General features: G+C 34.9%; 1 protein-coding gene across 1 annotated transcript in view; it reads left to right on the forward strand.

The window, feature by feature from the left end:
- The window catches only part of KCNC2 (potassium voltage-gated channel subfamily C member 2), a 140630-nt gene extending 130833 nt beyond the window's left edge, over positions 1 to 9797 (forward strand). Inside the window, exons 3-4 of the mRNA XM_087813757.1 lie at positions 2040 to 2204; positions 8014 to 9797. Coding sequence (XP_087669883.1) covers positions 2040 to 2204; positions 8014 to 8075 — 227 coding nt within the window. The 3' untranslated portion in view covers positions 8076 to 9797. The remainder of the gene's footprint in view (positions 1 to 2039; positions 2205 to 8013) is intronic.
- The last annotated feature ends 9724 nt before the right edge of the window (positions 9798 to 19521 follow it).

Here is a 19521-nt window from a genome sequence, read left to right on the forward strand (position 1 = left end):
AGACCAGTATGTCCCGTAGGTAGCAGGCAATCATTTTCATTTTCTGCAAATGTTCATGAGTTTTCAGTTCTTCTACCCCTTCACAAAACATGTGTTTGTGTCAGGCTTATAGATAGTTAGATTGTAGCTTTTCTAAATAAATTCCAAGTAGATATCTGCATAGCTGGTCTATAGAGTTTTCCTGCTTTAGTGGGAATGCCCTTTGCTGATGGTGCCAATATTTTCTTTTGCCTGTGTGTTGCTTTTGTGCCAATGTTTCTTTGTTTCCCTGCATGGTGTGATGGTATGGTATTGGCCATTTTCCATCCTTCATCCTCAAAATGTGGATCTCCAAATCATTTGGCTTGGTGTGTTTGTCTCAGTTTTATCTCTGCCACATGGGACCATGCATCTCAACCTAATTCACAAGAAGCAGTTACTTAAGAGGAATAGATGCTTACATTTCAAAGGCCTAAACATCAAAGAGGTGATATGGAAAGTAGCCCTTTTGATAACAAAGGTCTTCCCTAATAATATTCTGGAGAATTGATTAATTTTTCATTATTCTTAAATTAGATAGGGTGTTCAACATAATTCTGTTGGACTGGGCAAGGTGCTGTTTAACCAACTCACCATTATTCTGGGGATAGATGATCTGTTTTGGCTTGTCAATGGCAATGTTGAATTTCCTTGTGGATTTCCTTTTTTATGCACTATGCATTGGGATCTCTTCCTTCCCACAACTGAAATTTAGATGATTGACTGCCTGACACCAGCTGAGTCCCCGCTCCTCTCCATTGCCATAGATAATCTAGAGTAGACAGACTAGATTGACTGTCAGTTGATATTCAATTTGCTAAAGTAATCATCAGTAGTATAAACTCTAATCCATTATGGCTGGTACAAATAAAATATTTTGTAGATGAAACTACTCAATTACCTTTTAGCCCACTATGAAAATTTAAGATATATATGCATTCACGATAACTTGGTTTTATGTAATCTTTTTCTTGTAGAAAAGTTATTTATGATCATCCCATGTGAACAATTTTGCATAATTTAGAAATAGCACCCGTTAAACAAAGCAAGCAAGCATGCAAACAAACAAGAGGCAGGTGACATTTTCGTAGGTTTCTTTCTTAGCTTCCAGAAGTTCTCATGGAGTAAGTAGAGGGATAGATGTGTCTGAAACTGAACTGCTTTTTAAAGATTTTATTCACAGTCATTACATATTTTTAGTAGATTGTTCTACTAATTCTGTCAATATATATCTGAAAACTGTAAGGCTAAAAATATTTTTATGGAAGGTGGAGTTTAGTAGGTGTTGCTGGCCTCGTCAGACTGTTCTCAGAGCACCCGTGCCTTATGGAGGGCATGGAGAAAGGCCACGCTCAGCCGGGGTAAACACTTATAACAAGCTGGTATCCAGGCTGATAGCTTAGGACCATCTTTGGCAAGCATACAGAAGTAAAGTGTTTTTCAAGGGCATTTGGAGAAGTTGATCTTGTTCCATTATGTTCAAAACTATTTTGTCACTTCAAACTGGACACAAGTTCATCAGCTTTGGGACTATTTTTATTAAGATTTCTGGGAAAAATTACTTTCAGAAAATAATAAAAGTGTGTGTCTTAAAGAGCTGCGAAGGTAGATATTTACTTAGGAGTTTTTCCTTAAATGGGATCCACTTTTTAAAAAATTCCTTTTCACAGCAACTAGATAGCATGTCAAAAATTGTAAGGTATTCATTTGTACGCTACTTCATGAATCACACTTACTTTGAATTCATTATTAGTTTTGTGAGAGTAAATTTCTTATTAGATAGGCTCCAAAGGGGAATTAAAACTTCCCAAAGAACATTCCCCTCCCTTTCAGCACATTTCCATTTTGCTCCATGAAGATATTTGTGGTGAGTGACGGAAATCTTTTTCTTATCATGATGTGATTATCCTATTTTGTATATGGAGTGACTGCACTATGGACATTTGGTGTAAACTCTCTGTACTGTCTGTCTCGTTCCCTCATCCATCACTGTCTGTCAATGGGCATGGCGCTGTGACCAGTGCTATCAGGTGATGACAGTTCGGGACGTCAGTCGCCATTATCACCCCCAGAAAGGCTCCCCATCAGACGCTCTAGTACCAGAGACAAAAACAGAAGAGGGGAAACATGTTTCCTACTGACAACAGGGGATTACACGTGCGCCTCTGATGGAGGGATGAGGAAAGGTAGGCCTGCCTCTCAGATCCTCACGGGTGACAGGACTGAAGCGCTGCGGGTACATGGAGTCATGCACAATTCTCTCCCATCGTTTTCTGGGAAATACTAGTCATGGTGCTTTTTTCCATCCCTCATCACATCTTTTCTCATTCCAAACATTTAAAAATATATATCACAACAGTCTACTTGGCTGTCATATCTGAGAGGCATTTCACCCTTGTTTATTTTTTATTTTTTGTTTTCCTTGTGTCTGGGAAGAAATGTAATGGAGTATTTAAAAATGAAGTCACTCAGCTCATTATTTTAATATAACGTACTCAGCAGTCTTTAACAGTTCGTTTTTCCTACAATTAATAAAACTCACTAATTGGCTCTAGGCATATATTTGATAAGTAATTTATGATTAGAAAACAATAATAAGGCTTTTTCTCCAAGAAAAACATTAATTATACTCTAAATCTTTTAGCTAATGTTTGGACATTTTTTGCTGTCATTTATCCGAGTGTTAGAAGATCGAAAAGGTGCAAGATCCTGGGCCATTTGGGAAAGGTTTACCAATCACTTGAAAGGCTTTTTATGTATTTATAAAATAGGGTTACATAATTTCGCTTCAGGGCAATGATTTAAAATGTATTACTAGTTTTCAACCCACACTGAACTGTGCCTGGCACATATGTGATATGTTGAATGGATAAATTTTGTTGGGCAGGCTTCTTGGTTAAGGAATATAACAGAATATTCCTTATTCTGTTACTCCATCACGTGGTTCAGTTTTCCTAGATTGGGCCACTTGGACCATTTCTTAGGTGCTGATTTTGGTTTTTGTTTTGAGTAAACTTTACAGATATCAGACAATTGAACCTTTCTCCTCCTTGAGAACTAGTTTCGCGACATTACCCACCCTTGTCCAAGTGACGATATGCTCCTTGTTACCTCCTACCTTGATGGTTCCAGGTGTTTTATTGCCATAGCTCCTTTCTTCTGTTTATTGACAGAATGGGGAAAAAATTATAATAATTTCTTATGCAGTGAACTAAATTTAAATGAAAATCCACTCCCAAACTCTCATATTAGTGCAACTGAATTTTTAAAATATTTTGCTCTTCACTATTCATTGCAGTTTCTCCCTATTGAATATGTTACCATTTTAAGCCTCAGATATTTATTTTGTGATTCCCTCTCTCTTTGAAATATCTCATTACCCATGTTGTACTTCTCTTTCATTTCTTCTGAATGCCCTGTGTTGCGCTATCTGTCTCCATGCCTTTGAGTCTCAGAAGACAAAGGGCTGCCTTTGTCTCTTCAGTATGCAGTATTTCAGATCTTTCTTCATTTCAATTACTTCCATTCTCTGCTTCTATTCCTTTCACCAAAATGTATTTCAGTTATCAGAATATGTTTATTTGCTATTTTACATGTAAATATTATATTAGAACAATTTTTAAATATTTTATAAATATAGTTAATATCCTATTATAGTACTTGAGCGAAATATATGTACATATATTAAATAATCATCATAATAATATCTAATGATATCTTATTAGAACATAATATTTTAAGTGCATTACATATCTTAACTCACTATTAAGCTATATACATGTATATATGGGTATATATGTATATCTGTATTTATATGTAATTTTTGGTTAAATTTACATACATTTTGAGCATTTTCTATAAAGTTCACAGGCAGTGTTTATGCTAAGCTTACATGTTTAAGAACGTAGAATTTTTTTCCTCATGTTAAACAGTATTTTGAATTTTAAACAAAGATCACGTATAAAAAAACTTTGCAAATTATAAAGCACTATGTAAACAGAGTTTTTTCATAAAATGGCAAAGTTTCATGAGCAAAGCAATTAATAAGATATTTAATGTGTATGGAAAAGTTATACATACAATGTTATTTCACAAATTTTCTTTATCAATGAGAACATTTTTAAAAATTCATTATGAGCTTTTTATTCTTTGTCGTTTCTCACCATAATCAGCTTTTTTCATTCTTGGCTAATTCTTTTGGAGCTGTGTGTTTTTCACCTAGGTCTGGTAACACTTCTGGCTCACTTCACTTAATCATCTCTTAGTGTGCTATCTTGTCATATCTATCAGGAATTCATTCCTCTCTTCTGTTTCCTTTTATGTAAATTATAGATTTCCTTTTATGTAGATTATAGATTTCTCCTATTACTCATACTCAGACATCTATCTCCTGTATGCTCCTGTATGATTCTTTTTTTTTTTTTTTTTTTTTTACCTTTTAAGTTGGTCTCTCTACTGATTTGATTTTAGAGTTCTGAAAATTCTTCCCTATATAGATGGAAAAAAGATTATTGGATTAGCATTGAATTATTTTTCTATCAGCAAACATGAATATAGTTAGGCGTATATTAAGAAAACTTATGGATTCCCTAAAAGAGTAAACTTCCAGTACTTGGAGCTTATGATTTTATTTATGCAGTAATTTTTAAGAAATCACATTTCATAAACAAAAACATACCCATTGATAGTACATGAGTAAGGAGTTTTAATATTGCCCCAAATAAACACATTCTCTTAAGAACTATGTAAAATGCACACCACTGTAACCACCATCTAAATATAACTTACATTCATTATTATATTTTTAAACATTCCATTGAATAAAAGTTTGATGGGAAAATTTTTTATCAGATTTCCTAATCAGCAATTAACCTGCAGAATAAAGAAAAATACATTTATATGAATACCTATAATTTTACCAATGAGATACTTGTGACTAAATTAGAAGGGAAGTCTTTTCAAATGAACTCAGAAATGATAGTTATTAAAAAGAAAAGGATTTATAAACAAAACAGTATTTATGTTAAAAACTATAATTCAGAAAAATAACTGAACATTTAGAATGACAGCCAAGATTTACATATAACTAATGTGATTAATATAAAACTGTCATACAGATTTTTGCACTTTTGGATTCCTGTAGGGCATGTGGAGATTTGGGGAATGAGATGTAAACTTCTATATGGGTGATTTATAGGTATTAACAACCCTTTTGGCTCACTCATATTCACAGGCTTGCTTTTAATCAAACCCAATCAATGTGTATGGCGAAGTTGCCATTTTCAGGTGACACAGTCAACCAGGAGAAATTATTCTTTCTGCAATTTCCAAAGTTATATTTCCAATCATTTTACCAAAGGGTAGTAATTACTAGCCCTCCAGGCACAAGAAGTTTCCTATGTAAGGATGAATTACCTGGAATCCCTTTTTAATCGTTTAGGACGTCTTCCCATGAACTATTCCATCATTCACCAGAGTAGAATGAAATATATACCACCTCCCGTGTTTTATAGCTCAGAATACTAACGACATATATTGGCAGACAATTCTTTCATTAGCAGAAATCATTTCCTGGAGAACTTTACCATAGTTAATTAATGACACAAATTTCCATCTACAAAATATCAAAGAAGACATCTGTTCTGCTGAGAGTTTAGATGTGTAGGCGAGGAAGGGGCTCGCCTCCAGTGCAGCCTCGCGGGGCACGGAGCTGCTCTTGCCTCCCACCCGTGTCTGTCTCGGGCCTTGTAAATCAGATAATCACTAAGGCACTTCAGTCGCCTCCCTTCTCCCAGTGAAAAGGCCAGAGAGAGCAGTGGCTTCTTCCCCAGAAGTCCCATGAGTTAAGGAGACAAGTAGCTGAGAGGAATAGAAGGAAAGGAAAGGAAACGGGCCCAGTTTCTTGGTCACCAAGCACCCTGAGGCTAATCAGGGCCCAAGGAGTGAACCGTAAGTCTGCGGGAGACAAGAATCTTGTTCACTGGGATTGGATTTATTTGCTCAGCTTTGGCTGTCCAGCAGAAAATTTTTTTTCCTGCTATACAACACTTGTTCAATGGAGCTGTCAGAACATTTCTTTCCTAAGGGGTATAATAAGACTTATTTTTCAGTCAATAGTTGTTCTTTTAAGACATTTCACTTCTACCTGTATACTAGGTATTTCCTACCTCACTTGACTACCTAGAATCTTTTCTAATAAAAAGTACTACAATATATGAATTCTTCCAAAGGTCACCTTGATGGGGTGTTTCTTTTTCAAAAATTATATTTTATTTTTATTTATTTATTTATTTTTTGATGGGGTGTTTCTTGCGTAGCTAAGGTGAACCACTGGGTTAAAGCTTATGAGAAGGACCTTTTATTCTGGAAGTCCATGACTATCATGAATGAAAGGTTAAAATGCAAAATAATAGAAAGAAAAAGTGAGTTAAATTTAAATTGTTCTCAATTCCTGGTGGGGGAGTCAGCTGAAAACATCATATAATAAAATTCAGACTTTTATTCACTGAAATTATGATTCAATTTGTATTTTATCCATTTTCTTTTTTTCTTTACTTTTTTATTGAAAAGATTAGATATGGGCATTCATTCTACATCATCTAGATAATGGCATCAAATGTCATTATTTGAGAATCATTCTTTTATCTCCATAAAGCTGGAAGATTAAATATGCTATAAAAAAAAAGTTAGGCATTTAGAGTTAAGCATGCTTTAATAGCTAAGTAAATACTAAAAAATCAAAGGAGAAAATATAGCCCATTAAAAATTTTTTTTTTTCAGGAATTTGTTCTGAAATTTAATAATATTAGCCATGTGTATATCTTACTTAAGTTGCTTTGCCTAGTTGTAAGAGTGTTCTGGTATTGTATATGCCCAAGTTGCATCAATACAAACTTTAATCTAGAAAAGATAGATTTTTGAAGTATTGCAACTGTAATTTGTGATAGCTAGTCTACTCTTTTGGGAACGACAGCTATAGTGAACTTCAGTATTTTTAGAGTTAAGAATTGTCTCAATATTGAATTCTTTGTAAACAAATTCTTTTTTGAGTTCAAAAATAGCTTTTGATTATTCTGCATGGTATTATTTGTATCTATTTTCTGGTTGAATTCAACTGATATCTGTGCCTTTTTTTATAAAAGGATATGAAAAATCCCGAAGCTTAAACAACATAGCAGGCTTGGCAGGCAATGCTCTGAGACTCTCTCCAGTAACATCACCCTACAACTCTCCTTGTCCTCTGAGGCGTTCTCGGTCTCCCATCCCATCTATCTTGTAAACCAAACTGCATCAGTCGGCTAATTCGTATTAATTCAAGCACTGTCTACCCTGTAACGGAAATAATTAAACATAGAGTTACTCCAACCTCCATTAATACAGTACAAATCTGCATGATGTTATTTGAAGTCAGAAATGCCATTTGGGTAGCTAATGAATCTTATCCTGGCTTTAAAGATTATCTAAAATGGTGGTACTACTTCTCCATATTAATTGCCCTGATCTCCTCTGGCAATAAAATAACAGAAAGTATCAGATACGGGCCAGTACACTAATACATAAACATATTTTCAGGGAGATATACTTAAAACAGTGTGCTTCCAAATGCCAACCACTTCATTGGACCTTCATTTCTGTGACTCTCTAAGCCATTCTGAAGATGTCTGGGATCCTATCTTGCTTGCATATAACGTGACTTTGGTCAGCTCATTTGCATGGACCATCTTGTCTCTGTCACCTGAAAGCAATGCCACAGAGTTCAGGGACCATGGATGGCTCGGAATATGTGTACTTGCATCAAAAACCATCCTGCTGATATGAAACTGGTCGACTGTTCCTGCATGTTGAATGGTGGGGCAGGGAGGGCAAGTTTCTCTTTGACATTTTTTTTTTATTCTTTGAAAGATTTGTTTTAAATAGCTTAATTTCATGATTGATTTACCTTTCTTCAAAAATGCTGTATTGGAGTTCTGAATGTCTCTGGTTGTTTGCACACAGATAACTACAAAGAGGTTGTCATTACTGGTTACACGCAAGCCGAGGCCAGATCCCTGACTTAATGGCTTGGGGAAGGCACAAAACATGAGCGACAGGTAACTGCCAGCCAGGCTTGCATTGTTTAAACAAGAATTGCTGCTTGATCCGAGAGTCATTTTTATTTCAAATCCCACGATTTGTTATTATTTTCAGAGGCAGAGTGCCAAATATTTCCCAAAGCTCTCATGCCTTTTTTTTACCTCCTTCCTTTATTTTTATTTATTAATTTATGTGCAAACATCAAAGAGCATTGTTGTTCACAGGAGGCTTTCTTGACCAGCCTTAAGTTTCTGACTCACAAGAATAATGAGATTTTCAGTCAATGTTTAATCAGGTGCTTTGTCCTGATTGTTGTTCTGTCTGTCCGTCTTAGCTCCCTGTCTTAACTGTATATGCCATCTGTCTCCATAAAGCACAAAAATGCCTTGATAAGGTGTTCATGATTTTAGTATTGGGTCTTCTCCCCTGCCCCTTGCCTTTTTTGCTACTTGAAACAGCTTCCCTGCTTCGTGTATAAATTAAGGATGCCCAGTAGGCTGAGTTAATCAGTACTATGAACCTCTTGATAAACAGGATTTAGCCAGCAGCAATGTCACCATTGCTTTTGGTTGCCTGCTGCAGTGTCAATTTCTGCTCCCTACCAACCAGCATTCATCTCTACACTCCAATGAAACCCCTAGGGAGTCTTATTCAGTCCAAGTGAAGGAAATTCTGTTTCCACATCCCCATGAATGCAATAGCAATAGTGTATCTGGTGTATTGGGTATGTGAGGGAAGAAAAATGCCATCATATATATTGAGGGATAAACGATATTTCTAAGGCATTCGGGATCATTGAGATTGTTGATTAACTTCTAATTCTTATGTTTATTTTTTGTTAGGAGGACAATTATCACTTTTATTCTTGGCCACGTAACTTGTATTACTCTATATCCCCAAGTCCTAGAGCATGACCTGCATGTCAGAAATCTTGTACAGCAATGTATTTACCCAGACGTACACATGTGATATTTAGAGATTCAGTGATCCTCTTGATAACACCACACATAGAAAGCTATAATTGCACACCACTTTATGGTAAAGGAATTAATATACTGTCTGGTGCTGCTGTTATTGACTGCAGTGTTGTACAGAATTTATCATGGATTTTTGACTGCTGAAAAAGGGACAGTGGAATTTAGCCATACCAAGGACTGTACTGGAAACAGACTTCTGCTGCTGAATGTGCCCTGATGTGACCAGGTTGCACTTGGAAGATGTCCCCAGGTCTTCATGAAGCATTTAAAGCTCATAAAAGAACTGTGGCTGGAACTCATTTGGTGCTCCCCATATGAGTGGTCTGCTTGTGGACTGGCCAGTGTCAGTGAAACAACTGTAAATACCAACATGTGTGCATGGGTCAGTGGTTTTGGCCAACTCACATCAAAGGAAGCCAAATTCATGATCCACATCTCTGAAGCTTCAAGTATGGCCCATAACTCTGTGAATTACCCCTCATGGGCCCGCAGTAGATTGTGCTGTGAATCATCCAAGGCAGTGATTTTGGTGTAGTATTGGTCTGTCTTAATTTCCCTTATTTCTTCTTTGTTGGTTGGATCCATGAACATTGACTGTATCATTTTCTTATAAACCACTTATGCTATCAGCCTGTCATATTATGTTGTGAAATTTTCAGTGCCTATTTATCAAAACTAACTTATTTTTAGTCACATATTTTTTAGTTCTGGAAAATCTCTATGACAAAAACACACACACGACATTATAGTTTGTCTTTTGTCATTGTTACCTCAATTATAAATATTATAGAAAAAATTCTGGCAATGAGAGTATTTTTTTACTAAATGATCAAGGAGCAATGTTAGTATATAGAAGAATATTAATCAAATTATATCCTCAAATGTATATTTTGCATAAAAGAGATATTCTTCAATCAATTACTTTTTTGTGAGTTTTGTGGTAAATGAAGCTTGTACTTGTCTTTAAAACTGTTGTAGTTGAAACTGTATAAGTATTCCTCATCTTGCTTAATCAGTATTTCTGAAATCTACTAGTTCCCCTGGGATTCTGAATATAACATATAACATACTTATGAACCCCTGTGTCGTGGACCTCTTGTGAGCATTTCGAGTGCATGCACAACCTTGGTGATAACCACGAAAATGTAACTAACTGAAATGCAGAATAAAAGGCAAATAAGCTGGGGATCAGCTGGAATCCTATCTGATTAAATTATTCATATTCTTTTCTGAGCTCTTCTCTTTGTTTTGGAGTCTTCAACAGGTTTTACTATTTTTATGTTTCATGGTACCAAACCAGACACTCATACATAAAGAAATTGGGATGAAAGGACTTATGACTATGTACAACTCTCACTTTCATTCAACTCTCAAGCATGTAGCCAGTGTTTTTCTCTTCTAAGTGTTTTGTTTCTTTAAATTTTCTTATAATTTGAGATGGCCAAATTATTAACTATTATGGCATTGATATTTATATGGCACTTTATGACTAATACCGAATTTTCACTTACAGTTTTCAACTTAATCAGCATGGAAATTCTGAAACTAAATATTTTTGGCTTTTATTTTATTGGTGATTAAGTTAAAGATCAGAGAGACAGAACTGTTCACTTATATTTTTGCCACAGTTAACTTTCCCTGGCATAATTTCTCATAGTTTAAGTATTTACGGAGCGTCTAGTTGTAAACACCTTATCTTCTAAAGATAGCAGCTGTCTCACTTTGGGATATGGCCTTCTGTTTCAGCAGCACACCACAGATAGCTGGCTTTCCATTTATATTGTGGGGTTACATGTAAATTTACCGCGTAGCATTCTATGGAACCATAGGATTAAGGGAAGGTAAAATGAAAAAGAGAAATAAGGTTGGCAAATTCAACATTTCCTCATCACACGTTAGCAGAATCTTTTCTGTATCTGAAAGTGCTCAGTGTTGATTTTTAAGAGACTGTTAAGAAACTGAGCTCAGAAAGGGGTTATCTGTCAAATATAATTACCAATAATATGTTTTTATTGTTGGTATAAGAATGTAGGATTTACTATAAAAAGAAAAAATATGTCTAAAGGGAAAATGATACATTTTAATAGATGATAATTGCCATCAGGTTTTGATTTAAAATAAATTAACTATAAATGAAAAGGGAAGATATTCATTTTATCTTTGAAATAAATCATAAGACAGACTAATGAAATAGCAGTAGTGAACTTGTCTTGGAAAGAGACAATGAATATGTTAAATGCTGTATTGCAGAGCAGGAACTTTAAAGAATTTATAACGTACTTGAAGACATTTAGAGCTAAATGAATCTATTAAAATATTAAAACCCCTAGTAGTTTATAATGTTATAATGATTAAAATAGGTGGCTTAAAATTTTTTCTTATTGAAAAAGATTTAATTCCTTCCAATTTCCCCTACCAAAATTTAATTAATTGTTTAAATGCTTCAATATTATTAAACTATAGATATATATTAATTTTCTCTAAGATTGGTTCAATATTATTAATACTGATCCTAAATTTTATAATTTCTCCTTTTAACTCTGCTTTGAGGTTATAATATTTTTACTATTGTCTAAAAATTAAATAATTTAATTGAATTAGTATTACAATATTTTAAAAAATTTATTACATTGTCATGTCAAAGTGAAGGACAAGTAAGATCTTTAATTCTATTGTAATCTCCGTCTAGAATCTCAGGTAACCTAATACTCATTTTTTTTCTTAAATAAACTTTATTTTTTAGAGCAGTTTTAAGTTCACAGCAAAATTCAGCTGAAAGTACAGAGTTCCCATCTACCCCCTAACCCCCCTCCCCAAAATAAATCCTCCCCCGCTATCAGCATCCCACACCAGGGTGATATATTTGTTGCATCCACGAAGTTACAAAGGCATAGCATTATCACCCAAAGTCCTTGCCTTACATCAGGGATCACTCTTGGTGTCCTACGTTCTATAATGAAACGTATCCAACATTGTAGTATCATACGAATAGTGGCACTGCCCTAAAAATTGTCTGAGCTTCACTTACTCATCCCTCTCTTCCCCTTAACCCTTGGCAGCCATTGATCTTTTTACTGTTTCCATAGTTTTATCTTTTCCAGAATGTTATATAGTTGGAATCATACAGTATGTGGTGTTTTTTGAATTGACTTATTTCACTTAGTAACGTGCATTTAAGATTTCTTCGTGTCTTTTTGTGGCCTGATTGCTCATTTCTTTTTAGTGCTGAATAATATTCCATTGTCTGGATGTACCACAGTTTATACAGTCACCTACTGAAAGACAACTTGATTGCTTCCAAGTTTTGACAATCATGAATAAAGTTGGTTAAACATTTGTGTGCAGACTTTATGCATATGATTAAGTATCTTATTAATATCATGTATTTTGGCAATGATCATTTATTAATGGTCTGTTATTAAGTTCAAAATATAGAAATTAGCATGAATTGAACATTATAGATTTTATAAATATCATGGCCTTATTTACCTTTCATGTTAGCTAATTACTAACTAGCAGGCCAGTCAAGTATCTTTATTAGATATATCTTTTAAAAAAATTTGTAATCAAATTTGAAGTATCATTGTTTTTAAAACTGTGAATATATTGTAAACCATAGACCTAATATCTTTATTTTTAGTGTACTTCTCACAATAAAAAAAAAAAAAGAGACAAGGACATTCCATGTAATTCAAAATCAAGTAATTTACTTTGGGAGGGTAATGAACTTTTTTTATCTTTGTTAAATTTGGAAAACATTAAGAAATTTTCTTTATAAGCCAGAAAGAGATATTATCACACCAAAATGATTAAAATACTTTGGCATTAGTAAAAATTTTACATTTCTCTTAGGAGTAGTGAAGTGACATAAAACAGCTAAAAATGCTACCATATGTAAAGGATTCTTAATATGATTTGAATGAAGTAGTTTCCAAAGCCTTTCCTTAACCAATGGCCTCAGTGATTTTATTATTTTCTTTTGAGATCCCTTAGCACTTATCTAAAATGTTATGTAAAGACTATTCTTTCTTAATGGCCAAGAGAGAGCTATGTTAAAGATAAGTTTAACTTGCTGATCAAAAACAAAACAAAACAAAACAAACCTGAAACTTTATTGCACAAAATTAAGCATGAAGCCAGCACCTAAGAACTAACCTTGAGAGCTCACATTTTAACAATAACTCAATCTCTCTGGAAACCAAAGGCACTAGTTTAAATGCTCTACACGCTGTTCTCCACTGTTGTAGTAGCTGTTTCTTATGCCACTGGATGCTGGCAGGAAGCCTAAATCTGCAGGAATTCTGGATGGCTGCCTGGTAGAAAGCTCCAGAATCTAAGATAATTATGATTAAAATACACACTCATACACACAGCTGGATATACAGAGATAAAGGAAAGATACACAAGAGAAGACTTAAGATAAAGCCGCAAAAACTAAATATTGCCTGAAGCAAGGCCATGTTGTGTGAAATAAACAAAAAGACAAGGCTGTGGTAAAGAAGTAATTCTATAATTCTGCTTCATAAACCATATTAGAATAAAATTTTGCACAAAAGGACCAAACATTCTTTTCATTAGAGATCTTGAGAAATTTGCATTGCATAACACAGGCAAGAGAAGGGACCACCAATTTTCACATTCCCTAGTGAAGGATGAATTTACACAACTTTATCTTAGATGTTCTTTTAAATTTAATTTTGTTATTTCAGTTTTGACAAAGAAATATCCTTTAAAAAGTTTTTAAAAAATATATCTTCATTGATTTCAGAGAGAGGAATAGAGAGAGGTAGAAACATCAATGATGAAAGAGTCATTGATCTGCGCCTCCTGCACACCCCCCACAGGGATTGAACCCGCAACCCGGGCATGTGCCCTGACCGGGAATCGAACCGGGCTCTCCTGGATCCTAGGTCAATGCTCAACTGCTGAGCCGCGCCAGCCGGGCTATCCTTTCTTTATGTTTATATTAATTTTATGGTCACATGCTTTCAGAATAAAGTACTGACTATTAAAATATAAAATGTTGCTGACTTTGATTTGTAAAAAATGTATTTGCACAAGTTTTTGCTCCCTTATTTGTTACAAGAGCACAACTAATGATAGAGACTACTGAGACCATACTGCCTCTCGATGTAAAACTTCATAATGGTACCAATGAGAGTTGTAGGAAAAATATTATTATAAAATTTATTTTCTAAAACTAATTTTTGTGGTTTACCTCTATCTACTTACGTTTTTGGATCTGATAATTTTATGCGTAACAACCGTAACACTGAGTGTCAACATATTGAAGTAGAAGAAGACTGTTTGCCTTTAATAGCAGCTTTTCTTGGCATTAAATGTTCATGTACAGACTTGTGGTTGGTTGGGCACGTGGAAAAAAGAGAATACTTAGAAGGCATTCGCTGAAATATGTGGTCCACTAGAGAGCCACAAGCAGAAATTTCTGTAGCCTCACAGCATCAAATAACCCGCGTCTAATCATACCAGGTTAAATACGAGACTGTTTCTTATACTAAATACGAGGTTAAATATTAAGAGACACTGAATTACCAATCAATAGTTATGACCAAGATGCCTTAACATTCCCCTCAGCTTGATTAAATTTATACATGTTTGTTCCTGACTATAGGGTCCTGACCTCCCTTGTCTTTAGAGCACTTACTTTAGAAAGCTGCTACTGTAAATTCTTTCTCTGCCCCTTGGAAATGTAAATCTTCTCCCAGCTCTGGCTAATTGTACAACCCAGGAGTGTCTTTATCCAGGGCCAGGGAGCCATTCCTTTGAATTGAAAAATTATGAAAAATAAGACCTTTACCTACCAGTTTGTGGGAGGGGAGGTGCCTAACTTCGATTAAGTGCCCATTAGCAAAGGCAAATGGCCTAATCACATTGACCACCCTCCCCCGTAATGTCCTCCAGTGCTTTTCCTCTAGTCACCCCATCACTTACGAATTCTCCTGCTTTTGTTTCAGCGGAGTTGAGTTCAGTCTCTCTCCCTTATTGCAACAGTCTTGAATAAAATCTTATTTGGCCGATTTGCTCTGGTGCAATCTGTCTCTGACATTTCCTTGGGAGATACTATAATTGTGGCAAATCACAAAAAACAGCTTTGAGGACTTACAAGGATTGGGGTGAGGTGGATTCTAACTGCTGTGTTAGTTACTTTAATTTTGAAATAGATCATTAGAAGATTTTAATACTATCCGAAATATTTTTTGAAAATCATTAAAAATCTGTGGTTTGCTTTCCTTTTTGAAACTTAAATTTCTTCTCTCTAAGATGATTGCATTGACTCAGAGCTGTAAGTGAACTCATAAGTTGCTGCCACTCATCTCTTCACATTCCACTGCTAAGGAACTTAATGAAGTGATTTGGGTAGGCCTGGCCTTTTTCTGGGCACTGTCCCTTAGAGTCCCCAGCAGACATTCATCACTCCATGTCCACTGCCTGGCACACTACTAAGCTCATGGAAGAGTCTTAATGTACATTTGTTAAATTGAATTTTTCTGAAATTCATATCTCACTATGTTTTTTCCTAGTTGTTCACCTTTCAACAGCAGAATAAAATACAAACTTTTAATCTTGTTATCTCACCATTCAAGATATTTTATCATTTGTCTCCTTACTTGTCTAGGGTCAGCTTATATATTCTTTTATTGGTTCTTTTGCTCAGTGTCTCCAGGGCCCCACTAAGTGGAAGAGTAGACAGTGTTCACCACTGTCCCTGCATCCCTTGCTGTCCTACCTCACCCATAGGACTGAACCTTCTAAAACACTAATTCTAGTCTAAATTAAACTTTAGATTCTACTATAATTTAAACCCTCTTATATATTTCTTTAATCTTTTTTAACAGCCGTGCCAGAGTTCATTGCCGGGACCAGAAACTCACTTTACAGATCCCCGGGTTTCCTCCATCCCTGTGCCACCAATTAGAACAAGTAGTTAGGTCTTATTGTGCCTTGTAAATAAACCTACCTAACTTATGGTCAAGAAAATGACATTTAGAGTCATAGTAAATTTGGGTTGGAATCTTGTTCTCATTCTTAACCAGCTATATGACTTCTGGCAAGTAATTTAAACTAAGTTTTATAGAAACTTGCAGTGAGAATCAAAATACCCACATTACAATTTTGTCATGAGTTTTGAATGAAAAGACACATATACTGTATACTAAGCACAGTTTTGTGTCCATGCTGCTATTCTGTAAACTGCCAGTATTATAATTACATAATTATTGATTTTTTTACAAAGAAATTTTATAATGTAGAAACCTGTAATTTTTTCTCTAATATTGATTTCTTTTGTGGTAGATACTATTAAACAACATTTTGGCAACAGTTTCTAAACCTATTTCCAATTACCTTTAAAGATAATGAAATCTTCCTTTCAAACCCATCTTAACAGCAATATGAACATACTTTCAAGGGATTTTTTTCTTATAGTTTACAGACTAAATCTCCAGAGATGGAGTATTTTTTTTAAACAATATATAGAAATTAGCAGAATATCTTTGGCAATTTAAAGATTTAATATGATGAAAGTCTTAGCATAATTCTTGAAGAATATGAAAATATAATATGTATATATATATAATTTCTATGTAATTCTATTTTATTTTATTCAAGATTCTATTTTAATCTTGAAGAAATTTCAAGATTACCCTAGGATCACATTAAGATCACCCAATATTAAACACAATCTTTGGTGTGGTATTGGTACATCCATAGTCCATTGAAGATTCTTTAGGAAATTATCAAATTTACAAAAGTACTTTGTTTGGTTCATTCACATTAGAAAGAGTTCTATTTTGAACCAGTTAAAATAATGATTGTAATCATGTAGTTATTTGCTTACTTATTTCTTAAAATCTTCTGGGAATGGAAAACATGCCCTCATTTAGCTTGAGAAAAAGGAAGCAGAGGCCTCTGTTATTAACAATGGCAGTAATACAAGAATTTAGGATTAGTCTTTTTTGTGATTAAAATGAACAAACATGGAATAACTCATTTTTAAGAATGTAACTTGGCATATTTTTCTTTGGATTGAGAATAAAATTGGGAAAAGAGAAAACCGTAATGCTCTAAAACACATTGTTTACTAATTTGAAATTATGTTTTAGAAAATCTATAGCATTGTCTAAAATTTGCATATTAATCTGTGAAAGACTCGATTATTAAAGTAGCTCGCTAGTTACAATAAGTGGATATTTACGTATTTGTAGATTTCTTTTTTTTAAATTTAATTTTTATTTTTGTTTAAAGTGTTACAGATGTCCCTTTTTCTCCCCAATGCCCTGTTCCCCACCCCGTTCCTTCCCCCTCCCCAGTCACTCTCCCCACCATTGTCCGTGTCCTTGGGTTGCGCATATTTGCATATAAATTCTTTGGTTACTCTCTCCCCCTCCACCCCCCCCTCCATCCCTCTGACATTTCGTGAGTCTCAACTATGCTTCCATGTCATTGAATCTATTCTGCTCATCAGTTTATTAAGTTCTTTAGATTCTGTAGATTTCTTTCTTAGAAAATAAATTAACTTTTTTTATTCTTAAGAAAAAAATTTTTAATTCTTTTAGTTCTATATTAATAAATATATTTCTATTGGATACTCAGGTGGACGTTTCAAGTAGGTTGGTAGATATTTAAGCCTGGATATTAGGTAAGAGGTCTGGGCTAGAGATTGACATTTGGGAGTTGTTAATATAAGGATGGCATTTAAAGCCACAATAATGGGCCTGTAGAGACAAGGCACTGATTCCTAGGACACTGTCACATTGATAGGTAAGGAGAGATGGTCAGGACCAACTAATGAGATTGATAATATTTACCCCTAGAGAGGATCAGTTATAATAGTGTAACTGAGCAAATTAATAGGGGAAAAGTATCTAGCATCTCACCCTTAAAAGAAGATCCCAACTTAGGGGTGTAAAGGCTGGAACTGCTCGCCCTGGGGAAAGGAGAAATTCATCAATACTGGGAAGGAGGCAGACTTTTGACATGTTTCCAGGATTAACAGACAACTGTACCATTTTATCCTAATAAGCCAAGGAGGCAGCACTCACTATGGAAAACGACAGCATAACCTAGAACGGGGGGACCCAAGGCGGAAGGGCTAGACAAAGATCCCCTTCACCAAGGTGAAAGTTCAGTTAGAGATGTGTTCAGGTGCAGGAAACAGGATTAAAACATATCTTAAACAAATAGATGTTTATTTTTCAGACATAAATTGAGTCCCTCGGTACTCTGGTTTTGGCATCGTCTCAGCTGTCCAGCAACGTCCGTGACAGGCACTTGCTGTCTCTCTTCTGCCAATCTTAGCATGTTGGTTTTTATCCCTTAGCTTTTTGTTGGGCCCCTGGATGTACCGCCAGCTTCATGTTGCCTTTTCTGGAAGCAGAATGGTGGAGGAACCATGGCAAATGCAATACAGTGAGCTTCTGCTTTTAGCTCATTGTCCAGACTATCAGTGTCTAACCCAACCTGCCATAAAGGCTGGTAAATCGAGCCTTTAGTGTTTGTAGTTCCTTATGTTCGAGGAAGGTAAAAGAAGGTAAGTTGGAGGTGGAGGGTGAGTCAGGCAGCACCTATAGCTTTTATTGCATGTGACAGGTTACTTCCCCCAAGAGAAAATGTCAACTTGAAATGCAAGCCCGTCTTCAGGCATCAGTGAGAACAAAAGACCAGGGACCCTTCATTTTCTGGACTGCACAAGACCCTTAACTCTTCATATAATCCTAGGTTCAAAGAAGGAGAAATGGCCCAATAAGGACTGTAGTTTAATTTCTTGCCACAATGGCAAAGAAGGGCAAAGAGAGATTTAATCCTACTGCGGGATATAGTGATGTGATCCTTTTTGTGTCTGATTTACATGGTGGAATTAAAACATCATCTGCTATTCAGTTTTATGATATTGTTCCAATACTGACTCCAATAACCTGAAATCTCAATCACAAAGCATAATTACTGATCTTTCAATTGAAAGTATAGAAATAAAGAACTATCTAAAAACTTTCACATAGGTACTTAGATTTTTATTGATGTTAATCGGCATGATTTTATCTCCAAATATTTTCAATTAAATAAGATTTAGATAATTAAAAACTCAGTCCTCCATAAGTGTTGACTGTTAAAAGCAATATTTAAAAATTATAAAAACTATCAGAAGACAAAAAAACTTTAACAGTATTTTTTATGTAAATACATCATTATGTACTCTAAGGCATTTGTAGAACCTTTATGCCATTTTCATTGATAAGATATTGCTTCAGAATTATGGTTCCTATTGTAACAGATTGAAATGGCCTAGAGAATTCCAACCCTACCTCCCACCCCCAAATAGAGAAGAAAAAACCTACTAGAAACTTCTAAAGAAGAGCAGATCATCTACAAATGAAAAATAATGAAAATGACTTTGGATATTTCATCAGCATGTATCGATGTGAGAAAATAATGG

Source organism: Miniopterus natalensis, chromosome 2 (genome assembly GCF_054644295.1).
Source record: "Miniopterus natalensis isolate mMinNat1 chromosome 2, mMinNat1.hap1, whole genome shotgun sequence".
Lineage (NCBI taxonomy): Eukaryota > Metazoa > Chordata > Mammalia > Chiroptera > Miniopteridae > Miniopterus > Miniopterus natalensis.